The following is a 26,542-nucleotide window of genomic DNA, read 5'->3' on the forward strand; positions in this document are numbered from 1 at the left end:
GAATTTGAATATGGGGAGTACAATGTATATAGGAAAGAAAAAAACAGGTGGGGTTATGCTCTTAGTTAAGCATATTAAATCTAAGGCAGTACATGCAGTTGACATAGGTGACCAGTGCAATGTTGAGTCAGGTTGGTGTGACATAAGCACTGGGAAAACAAAAATGAGTAGCAGTGTGCTATAGGCCTAATGACTGTGATGAGCATACTAAACAGCTATACAGAGAAATTGAGTAGGCTAGTAAATCAGAATGTCTTATAATGGGGGATTTTGACTTTCCAGAGGTTGTCTGGAATTTGTGAGTTGGTCACTCACACACTAGCAAAGCTTTTGTAGATTTATTGGATGACTGCTTTCTACGGCATGTTAGAGAGGCAAAAAAAGAAAGCAGTACTCTTGATCAGCAGCAATTCTTCAAGCATTAAGAATCTGTAAGTAAAAGACCCACTGGGTGGCAGTGAACTAATGTAGAATTAGTTTACTAATGTAAACTAATTCTACACAGTATACTAATGTAGAATTTAATTAAAGATATAACTACTGTCAATGATAAAGGGAAAGGTTTTTGCTTTTGTAAGGGTAACTGCAGTGGTCTCAGACAGTTTTAAAATTCTATGCAGTGGGGCCAACTGATGTTATCAACAACAAATTCTAAATGGAAAGCATTAAGGGAAATAATCATAGAAGATACTTGGCTTTTCATACCAACTAAGAAATACTTTCAAAGCTTAGACCTAATTGTATGTCAGATGAATTGATGAGACTTGTGACAGAGAAAAAAAATGTGTGGGATGCATTTAAATTATCAGGTGGTACAGAAGCCTATGGTATATATAAATTAGTCTGTAATCAAATCCAGTATGGGAGGCAGCAAAGGAAGTATGCAAACCCATGTCCATAATTATGAGAGCATCCTTGGATTCAGGGAAGGTGCCTATAGATTGAAGATGTGCAAATGTATCCCCAATTCATAAAGGGGGATCAAAAGATGACATGAGTAATTACAGACCTGTTAGCTTAACATCAGTTTCCCTGAAAATAATGGAGTCACTGGTTAAAGAAATAATGCAGGATCATCATGACAGGAATGCAATTATACTGCAGTTACATCATGGATTTGTTAAGGGTTGGTCTTGTCTGACCAATCTGATTGGATACTATGATGCAGTGACCAAGAAACTGGATGAAAAAATAATTTTGATGTCATATACTATTGCCAGCACAGCTAATGGGATTTTGTTAGTGATATATAGAGAAACTTTGCTAGCAGGGATATGGAGGTGATTATCCCCTTGTACAAGGCCATGGCTGGGCCATATTTTGAGTACTGTATACAGGTCTGGAGGCCTCATTTTAGGAAAGATGTAGATCTGCTGGAACAGGTGCAGAGAAGGACAACCATAACTGGTGAAGCAAACAAAAGGGTGCTCTTACCAAGAAAGGCTTCAATTCTGCAAATTGCAGTGTCTAGAGAATAGTCACCTGCAGGTGGATCTGGTTGAGGTGTTTAAAGTCGTTGGATGGATTGAGTTAGCCAAATGCTGATGGCATTCTTTTTCTTTCTGAGACTACACACAAGGGGGTATAAATACAAGTAGAGGAAGAATGGTTGCAGGATAGATGTGCAGAAGTCTGCCTTCAGTCAGAGGATGGTTGATTGTTAGAACAAACTTCCATCTGTTGTTTTGTGGAAGTGGGTGGTTTGAATAAATTCTAGGAAGGACTAGACCGATTCTTAGAGGTTTGGCTAATGCTTTATAAGCTTGCATTCTTGGATCATTTGCACTAATACTAACTGCATTTTGTGATGCCTGTTTAAATAAGGCTGCTGTTTATCAGTGGATTAAAACAATTCCAAAACAACAAAGAATCTTTCAAAAAGATGACCAACATTCAGTTCAGTCTTTGTTTTCAAGTGTTGATGAAATGGTTGTTTGAAGTGCATGAATTTTTTATTTTTTATTGGCATTTAATCACGACAGATATTTTTGACCAATAACTTTGGCATGCTTTGGGTGTCATCAAAATTTATTCCAGGATTATTGAACACTGATCAAAAGGTTCAATATTGAGAACTGTGTAAGTAGCTGAAAAGAAGGGCAGAAATATATCCTATCATCTGTTGCAATTGTTACTGGTGATACATAGATGCCAACTCTGTTTTTTTGCAATAACATAGTTTTCTTATTTTTGCAATAAGTGTTTTTCTCTGTCTTAAAAAAATAATAATAATAAAACAATGTTAAAATCAGAATTTTTTAAAAAATTCTGCAAATTTCTTGCTTTCATTAACAAATACAGTACACTGTAATAAACACCAGGCGCCTTCGTAGCCAGGTGGGAAGGAGCAGCAGTGCGTAGCACACACTTCTTGATTAGACCGGGGTTCGAGCCCGTCACCACCAAATACGGAGGATGCGGAAAGGTCAGGGAATGACCACCGCGTATCACGGAGCAATATGGCCTTAGTTGCTAATGCTCCTAAAAAAAAAAAAAAAAAACCAAAAAACCAAATAAACACCAGAGATTAGTTTATCATAATTGTTCAGTAAGGCATAAAAGGACAAACTGTATTTGCAGGTTTTTCATTTCCAGCTTGCAGTATGCCCCAAGGGATGATACTTCCCTCTCAATTTAGAAAGCAATAAAGATTAATAAAATAACTTAAAGTTTATAAAAAACTAATATCATTAAATATTTATACTCAAAGAATATAAATGTTCAGGATAGCAACTCCTCTAACTCACATTGCCAGTACAGACAAGAAATACAAACCAAAACACTGTCTTCCTAAAATAAAATATATTTCATCAGTTTTTGGTTCTATTTGTTAATTTTTTTATTAAATTTAATTATTCAGAATTCTATAAAAACTTTCAAAAAAATTAACAACCGTTATAAACTATAACTGCTATAAACAAAATAGCAATTCAGTAACGTGAGAGACTTTAAAATATGAAGTCTTTTAAATACAAACTTTTTGTCTCTATATAGTAGCAATACATATAGTTTAGCTTTTTGTGTTACACTTTAATATTGCTAAAATGTAGTAGTAGTAATTGTGGCATGTGATGCAATAAAGAAAGTGTATGAGCTTATGTAGCATCAGCCAAAAAAAAATTCACACAACCATTCCCTCTAAATGTTTGACCAGTTCCTCCTTAAATTTATTTACCCTATCAACTTCCACGACAGACGAAAGTTTGTTCCAGCAATTAACCACCCAAGCTGGCTAAAGGCAAATTTCCACGCATCTATTCTATAGCTGTCTTTCCTCAATTTGAATTTATGCTCCCTTTGGTTTGTAATCTGACCAAGTGAAAGAATCCCATCAGAAATCAGCGTGCTCAACCCATTCAAGGTTTTATACACCTCAATCAGATCACCTTGCAGGAGCCTAGTCTCCAGCGACTGCAATTTGCAGAACTTAAGCCTCTCTTGGTAAGAGGATATCTTCATTCCCCTCACAAATCTTGTTGCCCTTCTCTGTACATCTCAAGCAAATCTACATCCTTCCTAAAATGAGGCCTCCAGACCTGTACACAGTACTCAAGGCAAGGCCTGACCACTGCCTTATACAGAGGGACAATCACCTTTTCCCTTCTAGCAAAATTCCTGTATATCATTGACAAAACCCCATGACCTGCTCTTGCAGCCTGTCTGCATTGTTCAGAAAATTTCATATCTGACTGCACAATTACTCCCAGGTCTTTTTTCATTTTCTACCAACCTAAGCGTTGTACCACACAGTTGGTATGTTCCTCTGGGGTTACTTCTACCCATATGTAGTACTTTGCATTTGTCAATGTTAAACTTCAGTTGCCACTTCTCAGCCCATCTTCCCAAATTTTTTTATATCCTGTTGCAGTAGCACACTGCCATTACTGTCATTAACAACCCTGCCAACCTTTGTATCATCTGCAAACTTCGATACTAAGCCTGATATACCTTCATCAATATCATTGATAAATATACAAAACAATAGTGGACCCAACACCAAACCCTGTGAGATTCCACTAATGTTAGTCCACGAAGAGCAGCGCCCATTGATTACCACCCTCTGTCTTCTCCCACTCAACCATCCTTTTATCCATTGTAGCAACTTACCCTTAATACCATTCTGCTCCAATTTGTACAGTAGTCTTCCATGTCAACAGTGTCAAAAGCTTTCCTGAAATCCAAGTATATGATATCAAAATTATTTTTTGCATCCAATTCCTTTGTAACCACATCATAATATCCAATCAAATTTGTGAGACAAGACTTTCCCTTAACAAACCCATGCTGTGTCTGAATTATTGCTGCAGTCTTGTCTAGATCATCTTGCAATGCATCTTTAACCAGTGACTCCATTATTTTACCCGGAACAGAAGTTAAACTAACTGGTCTGTAATTACTAGTGTCACTCTTTGATCCCCCTTTGTGAATTGGGGATACATTTGCACATCTCCAGTCCATGGGGACCGCCCCCGAGTCCAAGGATGCTCTCATAATTATGGCTAAGGGTTTGCTTAGTTCTTTTGCCGCCTCCTTTAATATAACTGGATAGATCCCATCCACCTCAGGTGCCTTTCTTATGTTTAACTTCAACAATTTCTCCTCCACTTTGCTCTCAGTTATCACATAATCATTAAGCACCCTGCTACAATTTGATAACCTTCTGGCATTTTCAATCCTTAATAACTCCTCGTGTGTGAATGTAGATGCAAAATACTCATTCAGTTTGTTTTCTATCTGAGCAGGATCATCAACAGTCGAACCATCGATACCAAGTGGACCAATCTGATTCATCCTCTTCCTTTTAGAGTTTATATAAGTAAAGAAATCCTTGCTGTTTTCTTAGCATCCTTTGCCAAAATTTCTCGTAATCTGTCTTCGCCTGCCTTAACCTCCTTTATGACTTGATTACAGACGAGCTTATATCTGCCATAGGCTTCTGTCTCGCCTGATAATTTATATGCGTCCCATGCATTTTTCTTCTCTGCCACGAGTTTCATTAGTTCATTTGACAACCATTTAGGCCTAAACCTTGAACAATATTTCTTAATAGGTATGAAATGTTTAGTAGCTTCCACATTAATTCCTTGAATGCTTCCCACTTGGAATTTGCTGTTGATAACATCATCAGTTGGTCCCACTGTACAGAATTTAAAAACTGTCTGAGACCACTGTACTCAACTTTACGGAAGCAAAAACCCTTTCCTTTACCCCTGATGGTAATTAAATCCTACATCAGTACAATATAATCATTGCCACCTAGTGGTTCCTTTATCTGCAAATTCTTAATACATGAATGATACTGCTGATAACCAGATCAAGAGTATTACCCTCTCTGCTTGCCTCTTGAACATGCTGCTGCAGAAAACAATCATCCAATAAATCCACAAAAGTCTTACTATGTGTGAGTGACCAAACCATAAGTTCCAGTCTATATTTAGTAAGTTGAAATCTCCCATTATAAGACATTCTGATTTACTAGCCCACTCTATTTCTCTGTGCAATTGTTTGTTGTGCTCATTCGAGTCATTAGGCCTATAACACACTCCTACTCTTTATTTTTGCTTTCTCAGTGCTTATACAGTTTATAAATTAAAATATCTAAAACAACCTTCACTTGATATTCCATTTCAATGAAGGGACTATAGCTGAATTTTAGCAGCAAGAAAACTGATATTTAATTGGTGGCATATGCATAAACAGTAAATGGTCATAGTTGTTCTTGATTGAAATTTTGACTTTATAGATTTCATTTTTGAAAATGTTTGCTCACATATATAAGTGCTTCCAAGAACAGTTAATATTTTTTGTTGCAAGGCCTTTGCCTCGTGGGTTGTACAGTTGGTATAATCACCATCTTCCCCAAGCTCAGTGGAAAAGACCAGAGGAAATTTTATGGATATTTTTCACAACCTGAGACCAACTAACTTAGCCAAGTTGTGAAAAATATCCATCAGGACAGCATGGTTTTTTGTCCCAGAAACTCAGGTTTTTCATCCAGAAAACAGCAGATTGACCAAAAAATACATACAACTTACAGACATATTATATACAGTGCAATATGACCTAAGTTGCTGATGTTCCTGAAACCTACAACAACAACAGCAGCAAGTCCTTTGATGTTAGAAAGTTTTAAGTCTGAGAAACATTTGTGAAATTTTGCTCAAGTAGTTAAATAGAAGGCATTTTCAGTTATAATTAGTCTGCATGTAAAGTAAAGCATTGCAGATACTTCTATTTTAAAGATGAAATGATTCTGATACAAGTGAATATCTGTGGTGTCCTTGAAAATTCTGAAATTGTGTATGAAATTCCTTCTGTAACAAACCTCATAAAATCTTTCCCGAGTAACTGTACTACTTCCTTTTTGTGACAAACTCTTGCAATAAGGGAACGAATATCTGCTAGAAAGGCTAAATGCTGTGACCAGTCTGCATTGGTGCAGTTTGATCCACTGAGGATCAAATTACACCAAAGTGAGGCACTGGATCAAATTGATGAAACCACAATGTGGCCTTTATATTGTTACCTCTGCACTAGCTAATAGTTCAGATGCTTCTAGAATGTTACCAGTAGGTTCTGTCTAGTGGACTCTCTATCTGCTGTCCTCTGAAAATAATTTTAAAGCTTTAATCTTGAAAAACTAAAAATATCCTTGAGTATTTTTAGACCATACACATGTAGGATATACCTGGGATTACTACTGGCCTCACCAGTATGGGGGGGCAAGCAGATGATTCACTTGTCACAGAATGGCCAAACTGTGCTGAAATTTGCCATACCAACTCAGAGGAGTCCTGAATATCAGCATTTTACACAGTCAAATGGCAGCCTTAGCTATTATCTCTGGAAGAATGTCTACAATCTCATGGACTATCAATCCTACTTGATCCAAATGATAGAATGAAATCATAATAGTATCAATGCTTGAGAATAATAACAGACTTCTATGTAGCATATACTGTGGAGGAGAGTGTTGATCATGCTGAACAAGAAGTTATTTGTATTGGTACTTTTTGTGAACTATCATGTTTCTCTGATGTGATCATATATAGGGTGATAAATGTTTTTTTGGAGACTGAATATTCATTTTAAACGTAGTTTGAGCATTGCTTTGAATTTCTTTCTTTCTTCCACTTTTCTCATGTGTGTGTGTGTGTGAATTACATCTGAAAACATGTCGCAGACTAGTTTTACTTTCTTCTGCAGTCTGGTGTTCAGATCACTTAGGTGCTGGATGATATTTGCTAGAAAGGCTAAATCCCATAACCAGTCAGAGCAAAAAATAATTTTGATGTCATATACTAATGTTATTAGTGGAGTCCCAGGGTTCAATGCTGGGCCCATTGTTATTTTCTATATTTATTGATAATATTGATGAAGGCATAGCCGGAGTAATGTCTAGCTTTACAGATGATACAGAGGTTGTCAGGGTGGTTAATGACAGTAATTTGGGGAAGCTACTGCAAAAGATCTAGGAAAATTAGGTCAATGGGCTCAGAAATGGCAGTTGAAGTTTAACATTGACAAATTAACTTTTCATTAAATGATAATACAGCAATACCCCACTAGCACAGCTTCAAACAGCACGGGTTTCACTATAATACGGTTTTCAATTAAGTTTTAAGTCAAAAATTTACTGTACCTATTAAAACTCATTCAATAGCCTAGACAGGTACTATGCATATATGCTGTGTTGTCGTACCCTAGGTACGGTACATATGTGCTGTAGTGCCAACTCTATTGTCTACCATGCACATGTGACAATAGCTCCTTTCAGGCAGTCAGCTGCAACGTACAACAGTGTTCAGTATTCTTAATTCCATCCTGATGAGATGACATGATAGTTTTTCAAACTTTTCATTTTAAAATTTATTTTTTACCCCTTTAAATATGATCGAAAATATATCTGCGCCTTGGCTAGAAATCATGCCAACAACATGCGTTCTGTTTGGCAGAACGTTTTGCCCTATTTGGTAAATGATTTCACTGGTTTTGAATCTCAAGTTCAGATAATTGCCGAAGACATTGTGAAGGTCGAAAAAGACTTGGGATTTGAAACTTTGGACACTGCCAATGTACGTGACTGCACTGACTTATATGATGCAACTCTCCCTGAAATTGAGAAGCAAACTGCATATGCAGAAGAGGAAAACGATTCTGAAGTGGATAACACTGAAGTGCCACCAAAACAATTTTCAACAGAAGAACTTGAGAAAATTTTTTGGGGTGTTGACATGGCCTGTGAGGCCATTACGAATGGAGATCCGAATGTTGAACGTAGCATCAAGATATGGCAAATTTTACAAGATGGTATTCGATGCTACAAAGACTTGTACACCGAGAAAAAGAAGGGATGGCTTCACCAGACTTCATTATTCAAATACCTAAATAAACTGTTTTTTTTTTTAAAGCTTTTTTTCTCGTCTCTCATGATGTTGCCTTTTCATTAATAAAATTTTTTGCAATATTTTTTTTAATTTCAAGTGCATCAAGTGCAAATTGTTTATAGATTTATTATAATTTGTTTATAGACTATTTCTCTGGTATGCATTCAATTAAAACCCATTATAATTATACCTCAATCAGCACGGTTTCACATAACACAGAATAGTTTTGGTACCAATTGTCAGTGCTATGTGGGGTATTGCTGTATACATACACTGGTGTTCAAAGAAAGTGCACCATCTAGGAATTTCACATTTCTAACCCTTTTTCCCAATGGTATGTTATATTAATGACTAGCACCACAAATAGAAATATAAACAAAAGATATTTATTAATAGTTAAGGCAAAGCTAAATAATATTTGACAGGTGCTCTCAAAAATATTCCAAAATGAGCATTTGCAACCTTTATACAACAGTTTTGGTAAGCACGACAAATATGGCAGAAACGTTATCAGAAGCCCTCAGTTTGTTTCAGTTTATCATTTTAAATGTAAAACAAAATGAAAAGTTCACCAGGTGCAAACTAATATTTAGTTGAACTGCCTCTGGCCCTGATGACAGCAGCACATTGTCGAGGCATTGAAAAGATCAATTTCCGAAGATAATCAACTAATAGTTCGTGGTTCCAAACATGAATTATGGCTTCCTGAAGTTCACGAAGGATCTTTAGTTTCTTTCTGGCAACTGCAGATTCCACATGATGCCAACAGTTCTCTATAGGATTCAGGTCCGGGCTGTTTCCTGGCCAGCTAACAGTTGTAATGGACCATTCTTCCAACCATTTTTTCATCTGTAAAAAATGTAAACACATTACTGTCGAACCTCTAATGCAGAAATGAAGCTAAAGTAACTGCAGAAGTGCCTACTTACACTTTTTGCCCGATGACAAGGAGCACGGTCATCCTGAAAGATGCAGTAACTTGGCAGGTTGAAATGGTCTCTAATGGTTTGGCAGCAATTTGCCTGCCAGTATAGCCAAGTATCCATTGGCATTTATGGAACCTTTTATAAACTGCAGGTGACCTACTCCGCAATATGAAATGCACCCTCATATCATTTGGCTGGTAGGGAATTTCACTGTAAACACCATACAGTCTGGATGGTATTCTTCACCACATCTACAGTGAATTGTTTGTCTGCCATCAGAGCCATGCAGGTTGAATTTCTTTTCATCCGAGAAAATAACTGACTTTCACTGCTCGGGGGGGATGGTCCATTTGACATGCTCCTTACATCAAATTAATCGGGCCTTTTTCATTTTTTGTGTGAGGAGGGACTTCTTTTTAGGACAATGGGCTACAAGTCCATTTTTGCAGAGGCATCTTTTGACTGTTACTGCACTTGCTACCACTCCTGTATGTTCTTCCCATTCTCTTTTCATTTCAGACGAAGAAGCTTTATGGTTTCAAAAATGTGGTACTGTTTTGGGGTAGAGACTCGTTTGCATCCGGTTCCTTTTTTCCTATCAGCAGAACCAGTATTCTTGAGTTTGGGAAGAAATCTACTCACTGTCGACTGATTACAAGACACTCTATAAGCAATATGAATGGAAGAACAGCTTTCCTAACTTAAAGCAACAATAGCACTCTTTCTTCGTGGCATCAACTGCACGTAACTTGCTGTCCTGACACAAGCAAGGAATGTCTGCAACTCTTGCAGAGCATGCTTATATAGCTGAAAGTAACAGCTGATGCAATATTACATCATCACCTACACGCGTCAATCTTATCTGATGTAATCTGTAAGAAATATTGCCATATATTTACGTTATTCGGATGACAATTACAATTTTAAGGGTTGATGCACTTTCTTTGAACACCAGTGTATATATATAATATATAAGCTAAATTAAAATAGAATATTGCCAGTAGCATGGCAAACCAGTAGAGTGAAAATGAACTGAACCAAATAAAATAACAATAACAGAAAAATATGGGGGGGGATGAAGAAGAAAAGGGTAGTGTTGAAGCAACGTTCCTAAAATAATTTAGAAATTAAGCCAATTGAAAGAAATTTAGCAGAACCCCCTCGATGGCACCCGTTTCCGAATTATGTGAAATCTCACTAAAGTGGAAACGTAAACTAACATTACATGACCAAATAAACTGAAAATTAGTAAAATAAAATAAAATATTTTATTTTATTAGTGGAAACGTAAACTAAGAACATTACATGACCAAATAAACTGAAAATTAATAAAATAAAATAAAATATTTTATTTTATTTTATTAATTTTCATCGAGGGGGCGCTGCTAAATTTCTTTTAATTGGCTTGATTTCTCAATTATTTTAGGAACATTGCTTCAACACTACCCTTTTCTTCATCACCCCCCCCCCACACATATTTTTCTCTTATTGTTATTTTATTTGGTTCAGTTCATTTTCACTCTACTGGTTTGCCATGCTACTGGCAATATTCTATTTTAATTTAGCTTATTATACGCAACATGTAGTGGATTGTGCTTTTCTGCTGCCAGCTTTTAGCTTTTCTTAATAAGAAAAATAATAGGAAAAGCTGTTAGCTTTTCCTATTATTTTTCTTATTTATTTTAATATATAATTTTTAGTTCTCTATTTACTTTTCGGATTAATTTGATCATATATATATATATATATATATATTTTTTTTTTTTTTTTTTCACAAAAGAGCCATAACAAAAGGGTTATTACTTTTTGTTTTTTTTTTCTTTTTTACAAAAGGGTTATTACAAAAGGACAGAAGATTACATGCCAATCCTGGAAAGAGAAAAGATAGGTTGCTTTGAGGTTCCTATGGTTCATTCCGCAGTGCTAGTGGATTTACATCGAAAGGAATCAGCTTATATTACCTTTGATCCTAATAAACTGAGAGACTATTTTGGTCCTAAAGATGATATTATTGCATTTTCCCATTCTACTAAAGTTTCTGGTAAGTATCCATGTTACCAACAGAATGTCGTTGGTCTTTTTATATTATATTATGCCTTTTATATTATGCGATATGTATTTTTACGCATGTTTGCATATATATATATATATATATGTATGTATTCTAAGTGCCTGTTGTCTTCATCACGTCTGTCCATAAGTACAAGTAAGGACTCCCAGTGGATGGATTTTTGTGAAATTTTGTATTTGGGTTTGTTAAAAATATTTGTTGAACCAAAATTTTTATAATTTTATTAAAATATAGCAAATAGAAATCCAGTAATTATTATTTCTTTTTTCTTTACAATTTGTATGAAAACTGAAATTCGTAGATTAGATATAGTTTGTTTTAATGCATTATCATTAGCTTTAGACAGTTTTTGCATGCTTAACATATATTGTTATGTCATGCTTAACATATATTGTTATGTCATGCTTAACATATATTGTTATGTCATGCTTAACATATATTGTTATGTCATGCTTAACATATATTGTTTGGTCCTTGAGGTTGTCACAGACATGACAGACAAGCTGTACTTACTACCTGGGAGTCTAAAATGCTGATGGAATTGATATTTGGGTGACACTCAAGTCAAGTGGACCCAATTTCGGTGAAGTCCGGACAGTCTGTGGCAGCCAAATCCTCTGCTTGCACCTTCACGATGGTGGGACTGTTAGTAATCCTGGGTATAACCTCCATGCACAAGTACATGGTGGGTGACCACCCAGGTGTGAACCAACATAAGCAGGGGTCGAGGTGTGGCACCCACACCACATGGAGGAATGCCACCCCTCTATATTACCAGGCAGTACTAGGTGGTAGATGACTCTCATCAACCAGTGCAATACCACCACTTTGCTTATTGGAGGCTTGAAGTGGTGGAATCCATGTTTAGTCTCTAGAGCTAAGTTCCAGTCAACCCTTCCCTATCTCTTCCATCATGCAGTATGATTGATGCCTTTTGAGGTTATGATGAACATTGTGGCGAGATCCAATATTCCTTACAATTCGAGGGTACAGCTCTAAAACGGTGTTCGCAGGCCGGCTGCAAGATAGTACACCGGACCGAACCTATTGGTAACTCTCTAGGAGGCTTCCGAATCAGCTAGTGTATAATCTTGCTACCTCTACTCTGCCAGATAGTGACTGGAGGGAGTCCGAGTAGTGTGTATGTGGGGAGCATTGTCGAGGCCACGTTATGTCAAGAATCTGGGTATATTCTTACCATGTGTACGCCATATCCAAAAATTTCATTACTTCATACAGCATGTCCCACCCACTTTTTCTTACTATTGAATACACAATGAATTGTCAAACTAATAGAGCAAGCTTATCTGCGAAAAGATCTAAACCTCCCAAGCACTTCCTAATTCATTTCACAAATATATGTGGTCTCAATTCTAATCTCAACGACGTCCATTTCCACTTGCAGTCTGCCAAACCCCATGTACGTTTTCTGACATAATCTCAGTTATCGGTTGACTCAACTACTGCTCATCTCAGATGCCCAAATTATTTGCTGTATGATTCCTTTTGCCTCAAAGGTGGTACTTGTGCATATGTCCGTTCTGATATTCCCTGTCAGAGACTTGGCAATTTGGAATCTACTCTCTTTGATCTTCTCTGGCTTAAAAACTCTCTACCTCATTGTGTCAAATTCATCTGTTGTCTCTACCGTTCTCCCAACTCCACTAATCACTTGGAGCTCTTTGACTTCCTCTCTTTGCAGCTTGACTTTCTCCAGTCCAACTTTCCTAACAGTGAGGTAATTTTCTTTGGTGATTTTAATGTTCACAACTCCAGCTGGCTTCCATTTTCTAGTCACACCGACCCAGCTGGTCGTGATGCTGAGGCTTTTGCAATTACTAATGACCTTGCACAGATTGTTCATTTACCTACAAGAATACCGGAAAATCCTAATTATGTAGCCAATACGCTTGATCTTTTTCTCACAAACAACCCTTCTAAGTATGCGGTCGAAGAGAGAGGTCCTTTATGCACTTCAGATCACAACTTGGTGATTATCTATTCTCCAATGGAACCTTTATATCATGGCTATTCCGAACCTCGTGTTGTTTGGCATTACAAGAATGCAAAATGGGATGACCTGCGAGACTTCTTTTCCTTGGTCGGATTACTGTTTCAAAACTTCTGATGTCAACGTTTGCTCAGATTGTGTTAGTGAAATTATTCTTGCAGGAATGGAATCCTTTATCCCACGCTCCACTTTAAAATCTTGTCCTTTATCTAAACCTTGGTTTTCCAATAAATGTGCTAAGGCTGTCCAAGAGAAGAATGTTGCATATCGTAATTGGCTTGTTTCTAATTCTTCAGTTTCATTTTCTGCCTACACCACAGCTCGCAACAATTGTAAAGCAGTTATTAATCAGTCCAAACTAGAGTTTGAACAGGCTAAGAGTAGAAAACTTGCTTCTTGCCCTAATGGTAGCCGACCATTCTGGTCTCTTGCCAAAGCTATTGGCTGCAACTTTTGTCCAACCCAGATGGTTCTGTTGTCACTTCAGCCAAGGATAAAGCTGACCTGCTAGCATCCCATTTTTCTTCCAACTCATGTATTAATGATCTTGGTAAAACAATTCCCACCATTCCCAACACGCTCCATTCAATGCCCCCTGTGGTCTTCAGTCAAAAGGATGTCAGAAGGATTTTGACGAACCTTGATGCTAAGAAAGCTCCAGGTCTCAATGGTATTTCTCCACTTGTTCTCAAAATCTGTGCTCCTGAACTTACTCCTATTCTTTGCCACCTTTTTTCACTTTCTTATTCCAAATTGTGTTTTTCCTTCTGCTTGGAAATTTGCTCATATCCAGCCAGTTCCTAAAAAGGGTGACAAATCCCTCCCATCCAATTATCGTCCCATTGCAATTACTTCTACTCTTTCTAAAGTAATGGAGAAATCAATTAACCGCCAACTCTTAAACTACCTAGAAACCTTCCGTCTGATCAACGATCGCCAATATGGATTCTGTTAGTGTTGATCCACTGGTGATATTCTGGCTTATGTTACCCATTTATGGACTAATTCAATGGAAAGGTTTGGTGAAACACAAGTAGTTGCTCTTGACATCTCAGAAGTTTTTCGATCGTGTTTGGCATAAAGGTCTTCTAAACAAGCTTCCATGTTATGGTTTGCCAACTGTTTTTAGTAATTGGTTATCCAGTTTTCTCTCCGATCGCTCACTGAGGATGATGGTAGATGGCTCTCTGTCTTCTAACTTCTCCACTAATGCTGGTGTCCCCCAAGGTTCAGTTCTTTCCCCCACTCTTTTCCTCTTGTATATTAATGACCCATAGTTTTGCCGATGATAGCACATTGTATTCCACTTTCCATTTTGAGAAACCTTGTCCTGCTCAATCAGCTTCAACTTCTTGAAAATATGCTACCAATTCCTTAAATGCCGATCTTCAGGTAATTCTCCAGTGGGGCAAAGACAACTTAGTTGATTTCAACCCTTGTAAAACCCAGTCTTGTCTTAAATCTCGCAAAAAGGATTCTTATGCTCCTCTTTAGTGACACTCCAATTTCTAAGCAAAATGATATATCTCTTTTGGGGATTACCCTGACTTCTAATCTCTCTTGGCACAAGCACATTACAAATATTGCTTCCTCTGCATCTAAAAAACTTGGTTTTCTCTTTCGCTCTCGGCATTACTTTTCTTCGAAACAGCTGCTCACTCTGTATAAATCGCAAATCCGCCCTGCCATGGAATATTGTTCCCACATCTGGGGTGGTGCCCCCAAAACCTCTCTCAGGCTTCTAGATTCTATTCAGAAGAGGGCAGTTAGGTTAATTAATGATTTATCTTTAACAAAGTCTCTCCACTCGCTGTCTCATAGACATACTGTTTCTGCTGCATGCCTCTTCTACAGATACTTCCATGGGCACTGTTCTTCTGAATTGGCTTCTATAATTCCCACTCTCTTTCAAAACAGTCCGAACACGTGCCGCCACCAGCCAACATCCATTTACTGTGCAACTCCAAACTCACAGAACCAACTTTTCATCTTCCTTGTTTATTCATTCAACTGCTGTTTTCTGGAACAACCTTCCTTCATACGTATTTCCTGAAAATTACAGTCTACAGAAGTTCAAGTCCAATGTCAACAAATATCTTCTTTCGTCTTCTCAACCTCCAACCCAAGCATGGTACTAAGTACTATAGGTTCTAATGCCTCTCGTGTCTGAGGTTTACATTAAAAAAAAAAAAAAAAAAGTAAGACTTGTGTAAAAATGTCTTCATTTTTACTTTTTGTTTGCCTTTGAGGGCTGTTACTTCGCCAAGTCATCTTATACTTTTTGCCACTACTGTACTTGTAGTGTGATATTCACTCCGTGTAGAAGACTGTTTCTTTTTTTAGCGTACGCCCATTGGTGCAGCGTTAGGGAAAATAGCAGTTGAAACACTATTCCATCTTTATGAGTCCGGCTGATTCACAGCAAGAGATCGTTACTCAATCGGATCGGACGAACATCGTGGATATAATATTTATAAAACGGTGAGAAAGTATATGACTTTCGTCGGAGAAAAGAGTAATGTCAATTAAGAAGCATACTTCAGGGTGAAATCTGAACTCTATAACTACAGGGTGATTGTTGTCTGGAAATTCCTTGTGTAGGAATGAACGGACTTTAGATCTAGTGACTATCGCTGGGCAGTCTGGAAATTTCATCCCATGCAGATGTGAAGTTCCTCTTTCTGCTCATAAATTCCATTTTTTACTGTGTCAGGTCTCCAAAATAACAGTCGCTGGGATTTTCATTTCCCCACGAAATTAGCCTTTTGACCAATAGAAGCATTGGAAACTCTGAAGCGGGGGGGGGGAACATATATATATGCAGATCAGGGCACCCAGAAGAGAGACAGGATGGGACGGTGGGAATGGACAGAACGAAAAGATCAGGAAGACAGAGAGAGAAGGGAGAAAGATACAGAGAGAGACAAAGAGACGAAGAGAGTCTTATCCTGAGCGAAGCACTTCTTTTTCTTAAGGCTATTTTGTAAAAACGTTTTGAGAATCTTTTGCTGCTGGCTCTTGTTCCTATTGGTCTATTCCTGAATATTGCAAAGTTTATTCTGGTAAGTCTCATCCTATATTTGCAACACGATAGTTAATAGAATGAAAGTGTCGGACTTTAATACATAACTCTTTATTTAATAGAGGCCACTGACAAACAAGCCTCCTCATAGGAACTAAGGTAGCATCTATTTTACAATGCTTAGAAATTAGAGTTTAAGATTAGCAAGATCCATTTGTATTAATGGAATACCATAAGTTATGACTGTTAAACCTGTATAGTACACTTACACATACACCCAGATACTCGAACTGCAGGATGATTGTTGGCTTCAGAGAGTATGGGCAGCAGTGCCAACTGAAGATCACATGAAGAACACAGACATATTTATACACATGTATCATTAGCCGTATACTGTTTGTATCCCTTTTGATAAGAGATAGAGCTCTTATATAATTATATAAAAGTATATAACCATTTTATTTTACACCTGTTTGTATGCTAGAGTTAATAAACCATGTTTTGTTTAATCATCCTTGCCTCTTAGCCATTCTCTTGCTACATGTTACCCACAGCACGAGTTTTATAGTAAAAGAGCCATAGTTCTGCGGCATTCTGAGGTCTAACTTATGGGAGGATTTCAGAGTGAATAAACACAATGGCGATTTTGATGTTGCGAATCTATTCTCCATGTTTTAGAATAGATCTTGAGAACACGAGATTGTTGTCCTAATATATAAATCACTAGTTGATCATATAAAACACAGGCGTTTTCTGGAACATCAATATTAGTGAATGAACTTGCCGGAAACCTTATTGTACACATTGAATGTTAAATAATAGTAAAAGTTGATTGCCTTAATCTCCATTTGAAGAATGATGTCCAGCAAAAACCCCTGTGGAACACTTGTTAATGTGGTGTTGCTTATGAAAACATATATACAGAGAGAAAAGAGGCTTAAAAAATATATAATAAACGAGTAATAACATTATACATTTGTAATTAAACCGAAAGGCTAAGTTTCAAGAATAAACTAGAGTTATTAAGTGTAATTAGTTGATAAGGAGATAACAATATTTACTTTTCGCTTCTAATAATCATTCAAAAAGAAAAAAAAAAAAATTCAATTAATTTAAGAAAAAATCAAACACCTGAAATGTTATGCACTGTGCACATTAACTAACTTGTTTTATTTCATTATAAAATTTCAGTGTTAAGAGAGGTATTTCTTTTCACATAGTATTACAAATAGCAGAAAGATCAGAGGAAATAAATCTTATCTGGTATCTGCCACAAAAGGCTTCCTGTTTTCATATTTCATCTAATTCTTCCAGGTATATATATATATACACTGGTGTTCAAAGCAAGTGCATCAACCCTTAAAATTGTAATTGTCGTCCAAGTAACGTAAGTATATGGCAATATTTCTTAAAGATCGCATCAGATAAGAATGCATAGGTGATGACATAATATTGCATCAACTGTTAATTTCAGCTATATAAGCACGCTCTGCAAGAGTTGCAGTCATTCCTTGCTTGTGTCTGGTTGGTGAGTTACGTGCAGTTGAAGCCATGAAGAAAGAGTGCTATTGTTGCTTTATGTGAGGAAGGATGTTCTTCCTGTCATATTGCTTATAGAATGTCTTGTAATCAGTCGACAGCGAGTAGATTTCTTTCCAAACTCAAGAATACTGGTTCTGCTGATAGGAAAAAAAGGAACCGGATGCAAACGAGTCTCTACCCCAAAACAGCACCACGTTTTGAAGCACTTATGCCTTAAAAATCGTAAAGCTTCTTCGTCTGAGACAGAAAAGAGAATGGGAAGAACATACAGGAGTGGTAACAAGTGCAGTAACAGTCAGAAGACACCTCTTCAAAAATGGACTTGTAGCCTGTCATCCCAAGAAGAAGCCCCTCCTCAACACAAAAAATGAAAAAGGCCCAATTAATTTGGTGTTTGGAGCATGTCAAATGGACCCCCAAGCATTGGAAGTCAGTTATTTTCTTGTATGAGAAGAAATTCAACCTGCATGGCTCTGATGGGAGACAAACGATTTGCCGTAGACGTGGTGAAGAATACCATCCAGATTGTATGGTGTCTACAGTGAAATTCTTAACCAGCCAAATGATATGGGGGTGCATTTCATATCACGGAGTAGGTCACTTGCAGTTTATAAAAGGTTCTGTAAATTCCAATGGATACCTGGCTATATTGGAAGGCAAATTGCTGCCAAACAATAGAGACTATTTCAACCTGCCAAGTAACTGCATCTTTCAGGATGACTCTGCTCCTTGTCATCGGGCAAAAAGTGTAAGTAGGCATTTCTGCAGTTACTTTAGCTTCATTTCTTCATTAGAGGTTCGACAGTAATGCGTTTACATTTTTTACAGATGAAAAAATGATTGGAAGAAAGGTCCATTACAACTGTTAGCTGGATAGGAAACAGCCTGGACCTGAATCCTATAGAGAACTGTTGGCATCATGTGGAATCTGTAGTTGCTAGAAAGAAACCAAAGACCCTTCATGAACTTCAGGAAGCCATAATTCATGTTTGGAACCACAAACTGTCGGTTATGTTCAGAAATTGATCTTGTCAATGCCTCAACGGTGTGCTGTTGTCATCAGGGCCAGATGCGGTTCAACTAGATATTAGTTTGCACCTGGTGAATTTTTCATTTTGTTTTCCATATAAAATGATAAACTGAAGCAAATTGAAGGCTTCTGATAACATTTCAGCTATAATTGTCGTGTTTACCAAAACCATTGTATAAAGGTTGAAATGCTCATTTTGGAATATTTTGAGAGCAACTGTCAAATATCACTTAGCTTTGCCTTAATTATTAATAAATATCTTTTGTTTATATTTCTATTTGTGATGCTAGTCATTAATGTAACATACCATCGTGAAAAAAGGTTTTCGCGAAGGCACTTTTTTTGAACACCGGTGTATATTCAACCCCTCCTTATGTATATATCCAATCCCTTCTTACAAAAACTCAAATTCTAAAGAACTAAATGATAGTTTAAAAAGCTGACACCCTTTGACTAAGAGCAAATGGTTTCTACCAAACTGGTTGTCAGGTAAACTGAGGAGCTTAGTGGCAGAGAAGAAGAATATGTGGGATGATTAAAATTGCCAGGGGACACGAAGACTTACAGCAAGTATAAACTAGTCTGTAATCAAGTTACTCAGGGGATTAGGTAAGCTGAGGAACATTATGAGAAGTCTTTGGCTAAAAATACAAAGAGAAGTAGCAGGGCATTCTTTGTGTGTACCATACTAGAAGGAAATGGTTGTATCAAATTGGTCTACTGGATATAAAAGGCATAACTGTTGATGGTAAGGAATGATGATAAACTGAATAAGTATTTTGTATCTGTGGTCACACATGAAGTTTTTAGGAACAGAGTTAAATGATTTTATAATAACAAAAAGGAAGGTAAAAGAGAGACTACTGCAGCTAAAAAGTGAACAAAGCACCTGTGCTGATTAAATCTATCCAGCTGTATAAAAAGAAGCTTTAAAAGAGATAGTTATACCTTTGACCATAATAATAAGGACATCCTTAGATGTTAATTTAAAAATGAATGGTTGCAGAATAGATTTACGAAAATTTGCATTCCGTAAACAAACAGTTGAGCTGAATTAATCCCTCCTAAACTGTGTGAAATCGATAATGCTGAAAGTAAAGCTGATTTAAATGTGGTTAATTTTAACAAAATTTAGCTAAATATGGTTAAATACATAGCATAAGCTCCTCTCCTTTTCTTTTTTCCCGTTTGAAGGAATTGCATGGTATGGAGAGTCACAGCCCATTAGTAATCATTTTCTTTTACCTCCTTCTTTTTCAGTGTGCCGCTGAGGCCTCCCTTTATGTTTTCCTTTTTACCTTGTTTTAATTTAATAGCTTTCATTTAATTAATACCAGTATTACTCGATATTGCTTCATTCATTTTATTTATTTAATTTTGTTTGATTATTTTCTTCAGTAGTTTGATTTATTAATTTGTTTTGGCTCTGTCAATTTTTGCTGATTAGTTACTTCTCTTGATTTGTTCTTCATAAGTCATAAGGGCACCAGTAAACTTTGGCTTTCTTCTTTTATGTTCTCATTACTTACACAACAGTGTTAATTATTCATAACAATTGTAAAAAAATTTTAATTATAAACCCATCCTAAAATGAAATAATTATTGAAGTAATTTTTTATCATAATTTCTACAGGAGCAAACATGCATGTGTTGAATACCAAACCATTTGGTTATATTCTGTCTCCTCTGGAGAAGGACTATACTTTGAAAGATGATAAGGAACAGTTAACAAACCTTCGTGTTGAGGTAATTGGTGAGTATTTATTTTATTCAAAAGGTGATGGCATACATTTTGCGTTGATATCAGAAGGATGATGTTCCTAAATTAACCTGCTTAATCAAAAAGAAAAAACTTGATTATAATTTAATCTAATTGCAATCAGTAATTCAGAATTTATGATACAGTTGAAGCTCTATATAATAATCCCACAGGGGAATGAGAAAAACAGGCATTATATTGAAAGAACGTTATATCGATCGTTCATAAAAATCAGCAACAAAACAAGTAAACGCTTGAACATTTAATGTAATTCTACTAATGCAATGGTATATTCTTATTTATAATATGTACTACAGTATTCAACAAGAAAATTATGATTGTAAATTTCACTTATGAAGACCTAACAAGAGAATTGTTTCATACTTTAAAATAATCTGTCAGAACATGCTGTTTCAATGGTAGAGTGTGTTTTAAAAGAGAATTATGAAGGTGCATGATAGCAGTTATTTTACTTTTGTAGTTAGGCTGTGCTTTAAAAAAATCGACATACAAGTTCTAATCCTTAATGAGCATCTTTCACTGAAACTTCTTGTTCAGCTACAGTAGGTTCCTCATCTTCGTCACAACAAATTTCAGAAGATTCCATTATGTCTGCAATGAGTTTTTCTTCATTCGTCCATATCCTAAAACATTCAATGTCCGCATCCACTTCTGCATAATCTTTGAAGCTTAAGTTTTCCTATAAGTTTAGGTGATGACACATATGCTCAAATATTTCTTCCCTATTATCAGACTGTTCTTCACAATTAATAGAGGAAGAAGCATGCGAAACTTCACACATTGCATCATTCAAAGCAGTAAATCCAGCATGTTTGAAGAGTTGGCAATCACTTTTTCAACTTCATCCCATGTGGATGTCGATTTCACATTGAATTTTGCTTTCAAGACACCACAATTTTGTTTAATATCATTCTTTGGTAGTTTTTCTTTAAACACTGGATTACACCTTGATTGAGTGGCTGAAAAACTGACATCATATTTGGCTGTACGTATGCAACACTGATTGCACGTAGGTCGTTTAGTTGACACTGAGGTGGGAGACAGTTATCCACAAACAGCAAAATTTTTCTATTCTTCTCATTCATCCTGCGATCTAAGTCTCTGATCTATTCTTTGTAGATTTGTGATGTCATCCATGTACTTTGGTTTGCTCGATAACATATTCGGTAATGTCTTCAAGCCTTTAAAGCATCGAGGCTTCTGGGATTTCCCAGTGATTAAAAGAGGGAGCTTGTCTGTGCCTGACTTGTTTGCTGCTAGGAGAATGGTAATCCATTGTTTGGCCTTTTTTCTGCCACTACATTTCTTGCCTTTAAATGTATTTTATCCGGTAGCAGTTTAAAACAGAGTCCAGTTTCATCAGCATTGAAGATGTCATTGTGGTTGTATGTCAGCAAAACATTTTTTAAACAATTTCCCTTCTATTCGTTTGTAGCATCAATGTCCACGGCTGCACTTTTGCCACACACTTTTTTGAAAGACAGGCCATGATGAGTCTTAAATTTCTGAAACCATCCATCTGAACTTTTAAATTCTTCAATATCCATTTGATGCACAAACGATTCAGCCTTAGCTTTTACAATATTACCATCTGCGGGAATGTTGTTTGCACACATCATCATTGGCCATTTCAAAAGTACCTTTTCAAGATCTGGATACTTTGCCTTTCATGCTCGAATCCTACCAGGTTTCGCTAAACTTTTAATCTTTTTCCAATCTCTCAGAATAGTGAGAGTACTCTTAGGAATGCCGAACTGTCTGGCGATGTCAGTCTTAGAATGCACACCATTATCTACAGCTTGCAAAATCCTAATTTTATCTGTGATTGGCAAAAGCTATCCACTTTCTTGGAGCCATACCAATAAATATACGCTAGAACTAATGAAATTAACTTCTAGCTGATGTTCATTTCATTACTGCACTGCGAGAAAAGAGTGTGAGAAATCTTAACAAATGATTTCTCACGGTCAGGCTGCAAGCTCTTCAGTTACTTCAATATATTTGAAGTGTTCTGTCATTTTTAAATGTGAATATTGTAATAAAAAAGTAAAAATTCAGATTAAGAGTATAAATTTATGGTTGTTATAAGGAAATCCTCTTGTTTTCAATGTTGTTGTAATGAATGTAAAATAGCATTTGGTTAATGAGAAATTGGCTGGAACCAACCACATGGACGTTATAACTTGTTAGGATGTTAAAAAGAGGGTCATTATAAAGAGCTTCAACTGTATATGTATGTAGCCTATTTATAAAACTGAACAAGGGGATCTAGAATTATACCTTAAGTGAGAATGTTCTGTAGTATTAGTGTAGTTACTGTGGTATTTAAGAATAGTGCTGTTTTTTTTATAACTAGAAGTATTATGGCAAAAACTAGAGCTGCTAAGAATAGCAAAATCAGTAATAAGGATGGTACCAATGAAGGGGAAGACAAGGGATAATTGCTGCTGGTAGTTCTCCAGTGAGGCATAGTTTATTACTTTTACTGTATGGAGAAAAATAAGTTGTTCTTTTGTGAAATGGTACTCAAAAGATTTTCATATTCAGGTTAAGTGTAATGATGGAAAAGAATATGGTGCGGATTGAGATGACCTGATTGTAATAATAGTTAACATTAATGCCTGTTTATATTTAATATTTAATTGGTTATTTCTGTAGTGGATATTTTTTTTTTTTTTTTTTTTTTTTTTGTATTTCTCAAATTTTAAACCAGAGAATCTAACTGTGTTTTCATTTTCATAGTTGAAGAATTGCCTCTTCACATTTCTCCGCATTTAAAACATTTCGTTCCAAAAAAAGATCAAGATACACTTGGATTTGATGAGGTAAAAAAACTTGACACATTTTTATTTCATTCTTTATAATATAACACTTAACCATTATATTCTTTATATATAATTTTATATTCGTTACAATATCATACACTGCTCGGAAAAATTAACAGAACAGAATGTTTTTCATGAATATTTTATTGTGAACGGTGTCACTGAAAGCGAATATATTTAATATAATGCAAATTCTAGCATGTAAATTCTGAGTATCCAATAGAAAATAATCTACCACCTTACAGAGCCACACGTTATGCAAATTATTCATGCCTATAAAAACGTGTTGCGACCACATGGCTTGATTCCAGTTTTTTGGCTTGCTCCGTGGGATAGCCACATCTCCAGTAGACACTCTCTAGTTGGCAAATTGTTATCATTTAGATGATTCTTTGAGATGGCAGGCCATTTGATGACTTGAAGCAGGGCAGTTGCAAGTGGAGATAGCATGTTGGCTTAATCTGGAACATAGTGTCATCTCAGCACTATGGAAACAGTTTCAGGAAACGAATCATTACAAGAAGAGTTGGCCAAGGGCTGTGTCAACCAGAACAGACTGCTGTGTTCTAACATCAAGACAGAACCTATGATGTCATGTCATAAACTGTCTCTTGAAGTTGCTGCGGCCACAGACAAAAGCATTTTCAACTGGATTGTGTTAAGAAGGCTCGATTTAAGTGGACTCTACGCAAGGAAGCCAGTGGTTTGTATCCTGTTAACCCCAAACCACCACAGAGCTAGTCGAAACTGGTACCATGAACATGTAACTTGTAGCCCTGATAAATGGGGTACAGTTCTGTTTTGATGAGTTCTGTTTTATCCTACAGATTCTACATGTTATTTCATCTGGAGACAACAAGAAATGCAGTACCATCCCTCTGACATCAGAGAAAGGGGCACTTATAGTGGAGGCAACGTTCTTGTGTGGGATGGAATAATAATGAACAGCTGCATCCCTCTTCATATTTTTGATAGGAGTACCATAACTGTGCAGAGGTATCGAGAACAGATCCTTGAAACCTATGTACAACTTTTGAGGGGTGTGGTTGGCCCAGGTTTTCTTTTCATGCACAACAATACCACTGTACATAGAGCTGAAGTGTGGAGGAATATCTTAAACAGAAGATATCTAATGGCTGGCATGACACCAGACTTAAAATCCAATCGAGTATACGCCAACAGCCATCTTCTCGGTCGCTTGGTGAGCTGAGGTCTGCACTGGTGGAAGAATATAATTTGTTGCCATAGAATCTTATAGACACCCTTATATCGAGCATGGTTCAGCACTTTCGGGTCTGTTTAGCCATTTGAAGGGATCATATGCCATACTGATGTCAACCATATTTTGAGGCATCTTGTATCAACTTCTGCAGTGTGACCTTTTCGGTAATTCTCATACAACCCCTCTAAATGTCCCTTATACCTGTCCGAAGTTTCTTGCTGTGTCCTCATTTCATCATTATTCTGTGGTACACCACCATACCAAATTTTTTTCTACTTTATTGCAAGCTGCAAGGGTTACACTATGTTTTCTATGTTCTGTTAATTTTGTCAAGCAGTATATAAAGATTCATCCTTTATCATTAATTTCTACTTCTATGATCCTTTGTTGTAAAGCTCCTAATTCTCTGACTGTCATAAAATGATGTAGAAAAGTAGAAGCTATGTGTCTCTCTTTTTTAACAATGTGTTAAAAAAAAGGGAAATATTATGGATTTAATCCAAATAAATGTCTTCATTCTGTATGTCTGTCAAGGCTTATCATGGAGTTCATTACCTGTACTATCTCCATATTTGAACCTTGTTAGCTGAGACTGTCTACTTTTGAGTGGGTAGAAGTAGACAGATTGAACCAAGGAATCTCTATTAGCAGCCAGGAGGAGTAGAATGCTCTACTTTTGTTTCAGAATTGTTGTTCAAATGTGCAACTCATCTATTGCTATATTTTCTGCACCACCTTTCAACTGTAAGTCAGTTTCTCATAAATTATATGCTCATTTTTCAGTTGCTTTCAAGTCTGTTTCATGTTGTAAAGTTTCTGACAAATTATTGTGAATACAGTTATTTTGTTTTAATGGCAATTTTCTGATAAATTATACAGATGATTAATTAATAATAACATAAATAGATACTTGACATTTTGGAATGGCACATCTGTTTGCCTTCTGAGATGAAAAGTTTTAAACATTAAATTCGCAGATTACAAGAGACACCTACATTCTTGCTAAGAAAGAGCAAAAGACAAAGATGCTCCTGAGCAGAAACCTGGGGGCTGGTGGCAGTGTGGTGCTGTCTCCTCTCATTCTTTCACTTGTGTGCTGGCTGCTCATGTATCAGTTGGGAGTTTGGTGGTTGTAGGTTGTCTGAAGTGATTCTACCTGGCAGTGATCTTGACAGACCTTCTGAGCAAGGCAGAGTTAGAGAGACACTGGTGGTTTATGAATCAGCAAGGTAGAGGTGTTTTTTGTCACCTACTACTTGTTAGGAGGAGAGACTAGTGAGGGGGAGACTCCAAATGCAGTTGGAGAAGAAAGTTATTATCTGAAGGAAGATAGTAATTCTGCATATATTTTTGTTCAAGGTAGCCTCGTCTAGTGAAATTCTCTGGCTCAAATGATGAAGTTTCTTGTGAGGGATAGGTGATTTTCACTGATAATTGGAATGCAGCATCATTACTCTCCCACACAACATTCTCTAACTGAGTGTCTCGATTATGTATTTTTCCCACATTGGCAGTTGACCTGGCATACAGTATTTCTAGTCTAGATGAGGGCTCTAAATTCAAGTTCACCTCAGTGGTGAATTTAAGAATAAGTGGCATGATAGCTGTTTGGAGTCCCTAGGAAGGGGGAGGGCCCTAAAATTTATTGTAAAAGGCTGGTATTCTTGATGATCATTCAATTGCAGCATATTTTAAAGCTTAAAATACAGTGTATGTAAATAATGTG

The 26,542-nt window shown here is 36.5% G+C and overlaps 1 protein-coding gene across 1 annotated transcript in view; it reads left to right on the plus strand.

The window, feature by feature from the left end:
- LOC150086196 (glycosyltransferase 25 family member) overlaps positions 1-26,542 on the plus strand; it is a 97,387-nt gene that overhangs the window by 40,215 nt on the left and 30,630 nt on the right. Inside the window, exons 5-7 of the mRNA XM_090374826.1 lie at positions 11,147-11,354; positions 20,623-20,742; positions 23,512-23,594. Coding sequence (XP_090230952.1) covers positions 11,147-11,354; positions 20,623-20,742; positions 23,512-23,594 — 411 coding nt within the window. The remainder of the gene's footprint in view (positions 1-11,146; positions 11,355-20,622; positions 20,743-23,511; positions 23,595-26,542) is intronic.

The sequence above is a fragment of the Mastigoproctus giganteus genome, chromosome 5 (genome assembly GCF_048544385.1).
Source record: "Mastigoproctus giganteus isolate SK-2022 chromosome 5, ASM4854438v1, whole genome shotgun sequence".
NCBI classification, from domain to species: Eukaryota; Metazoa; Arthropoda; class Arachnida; order Uropygi; family Thelyphonidae; genus Mastigoproctus; species Mastigoproctus giganteus.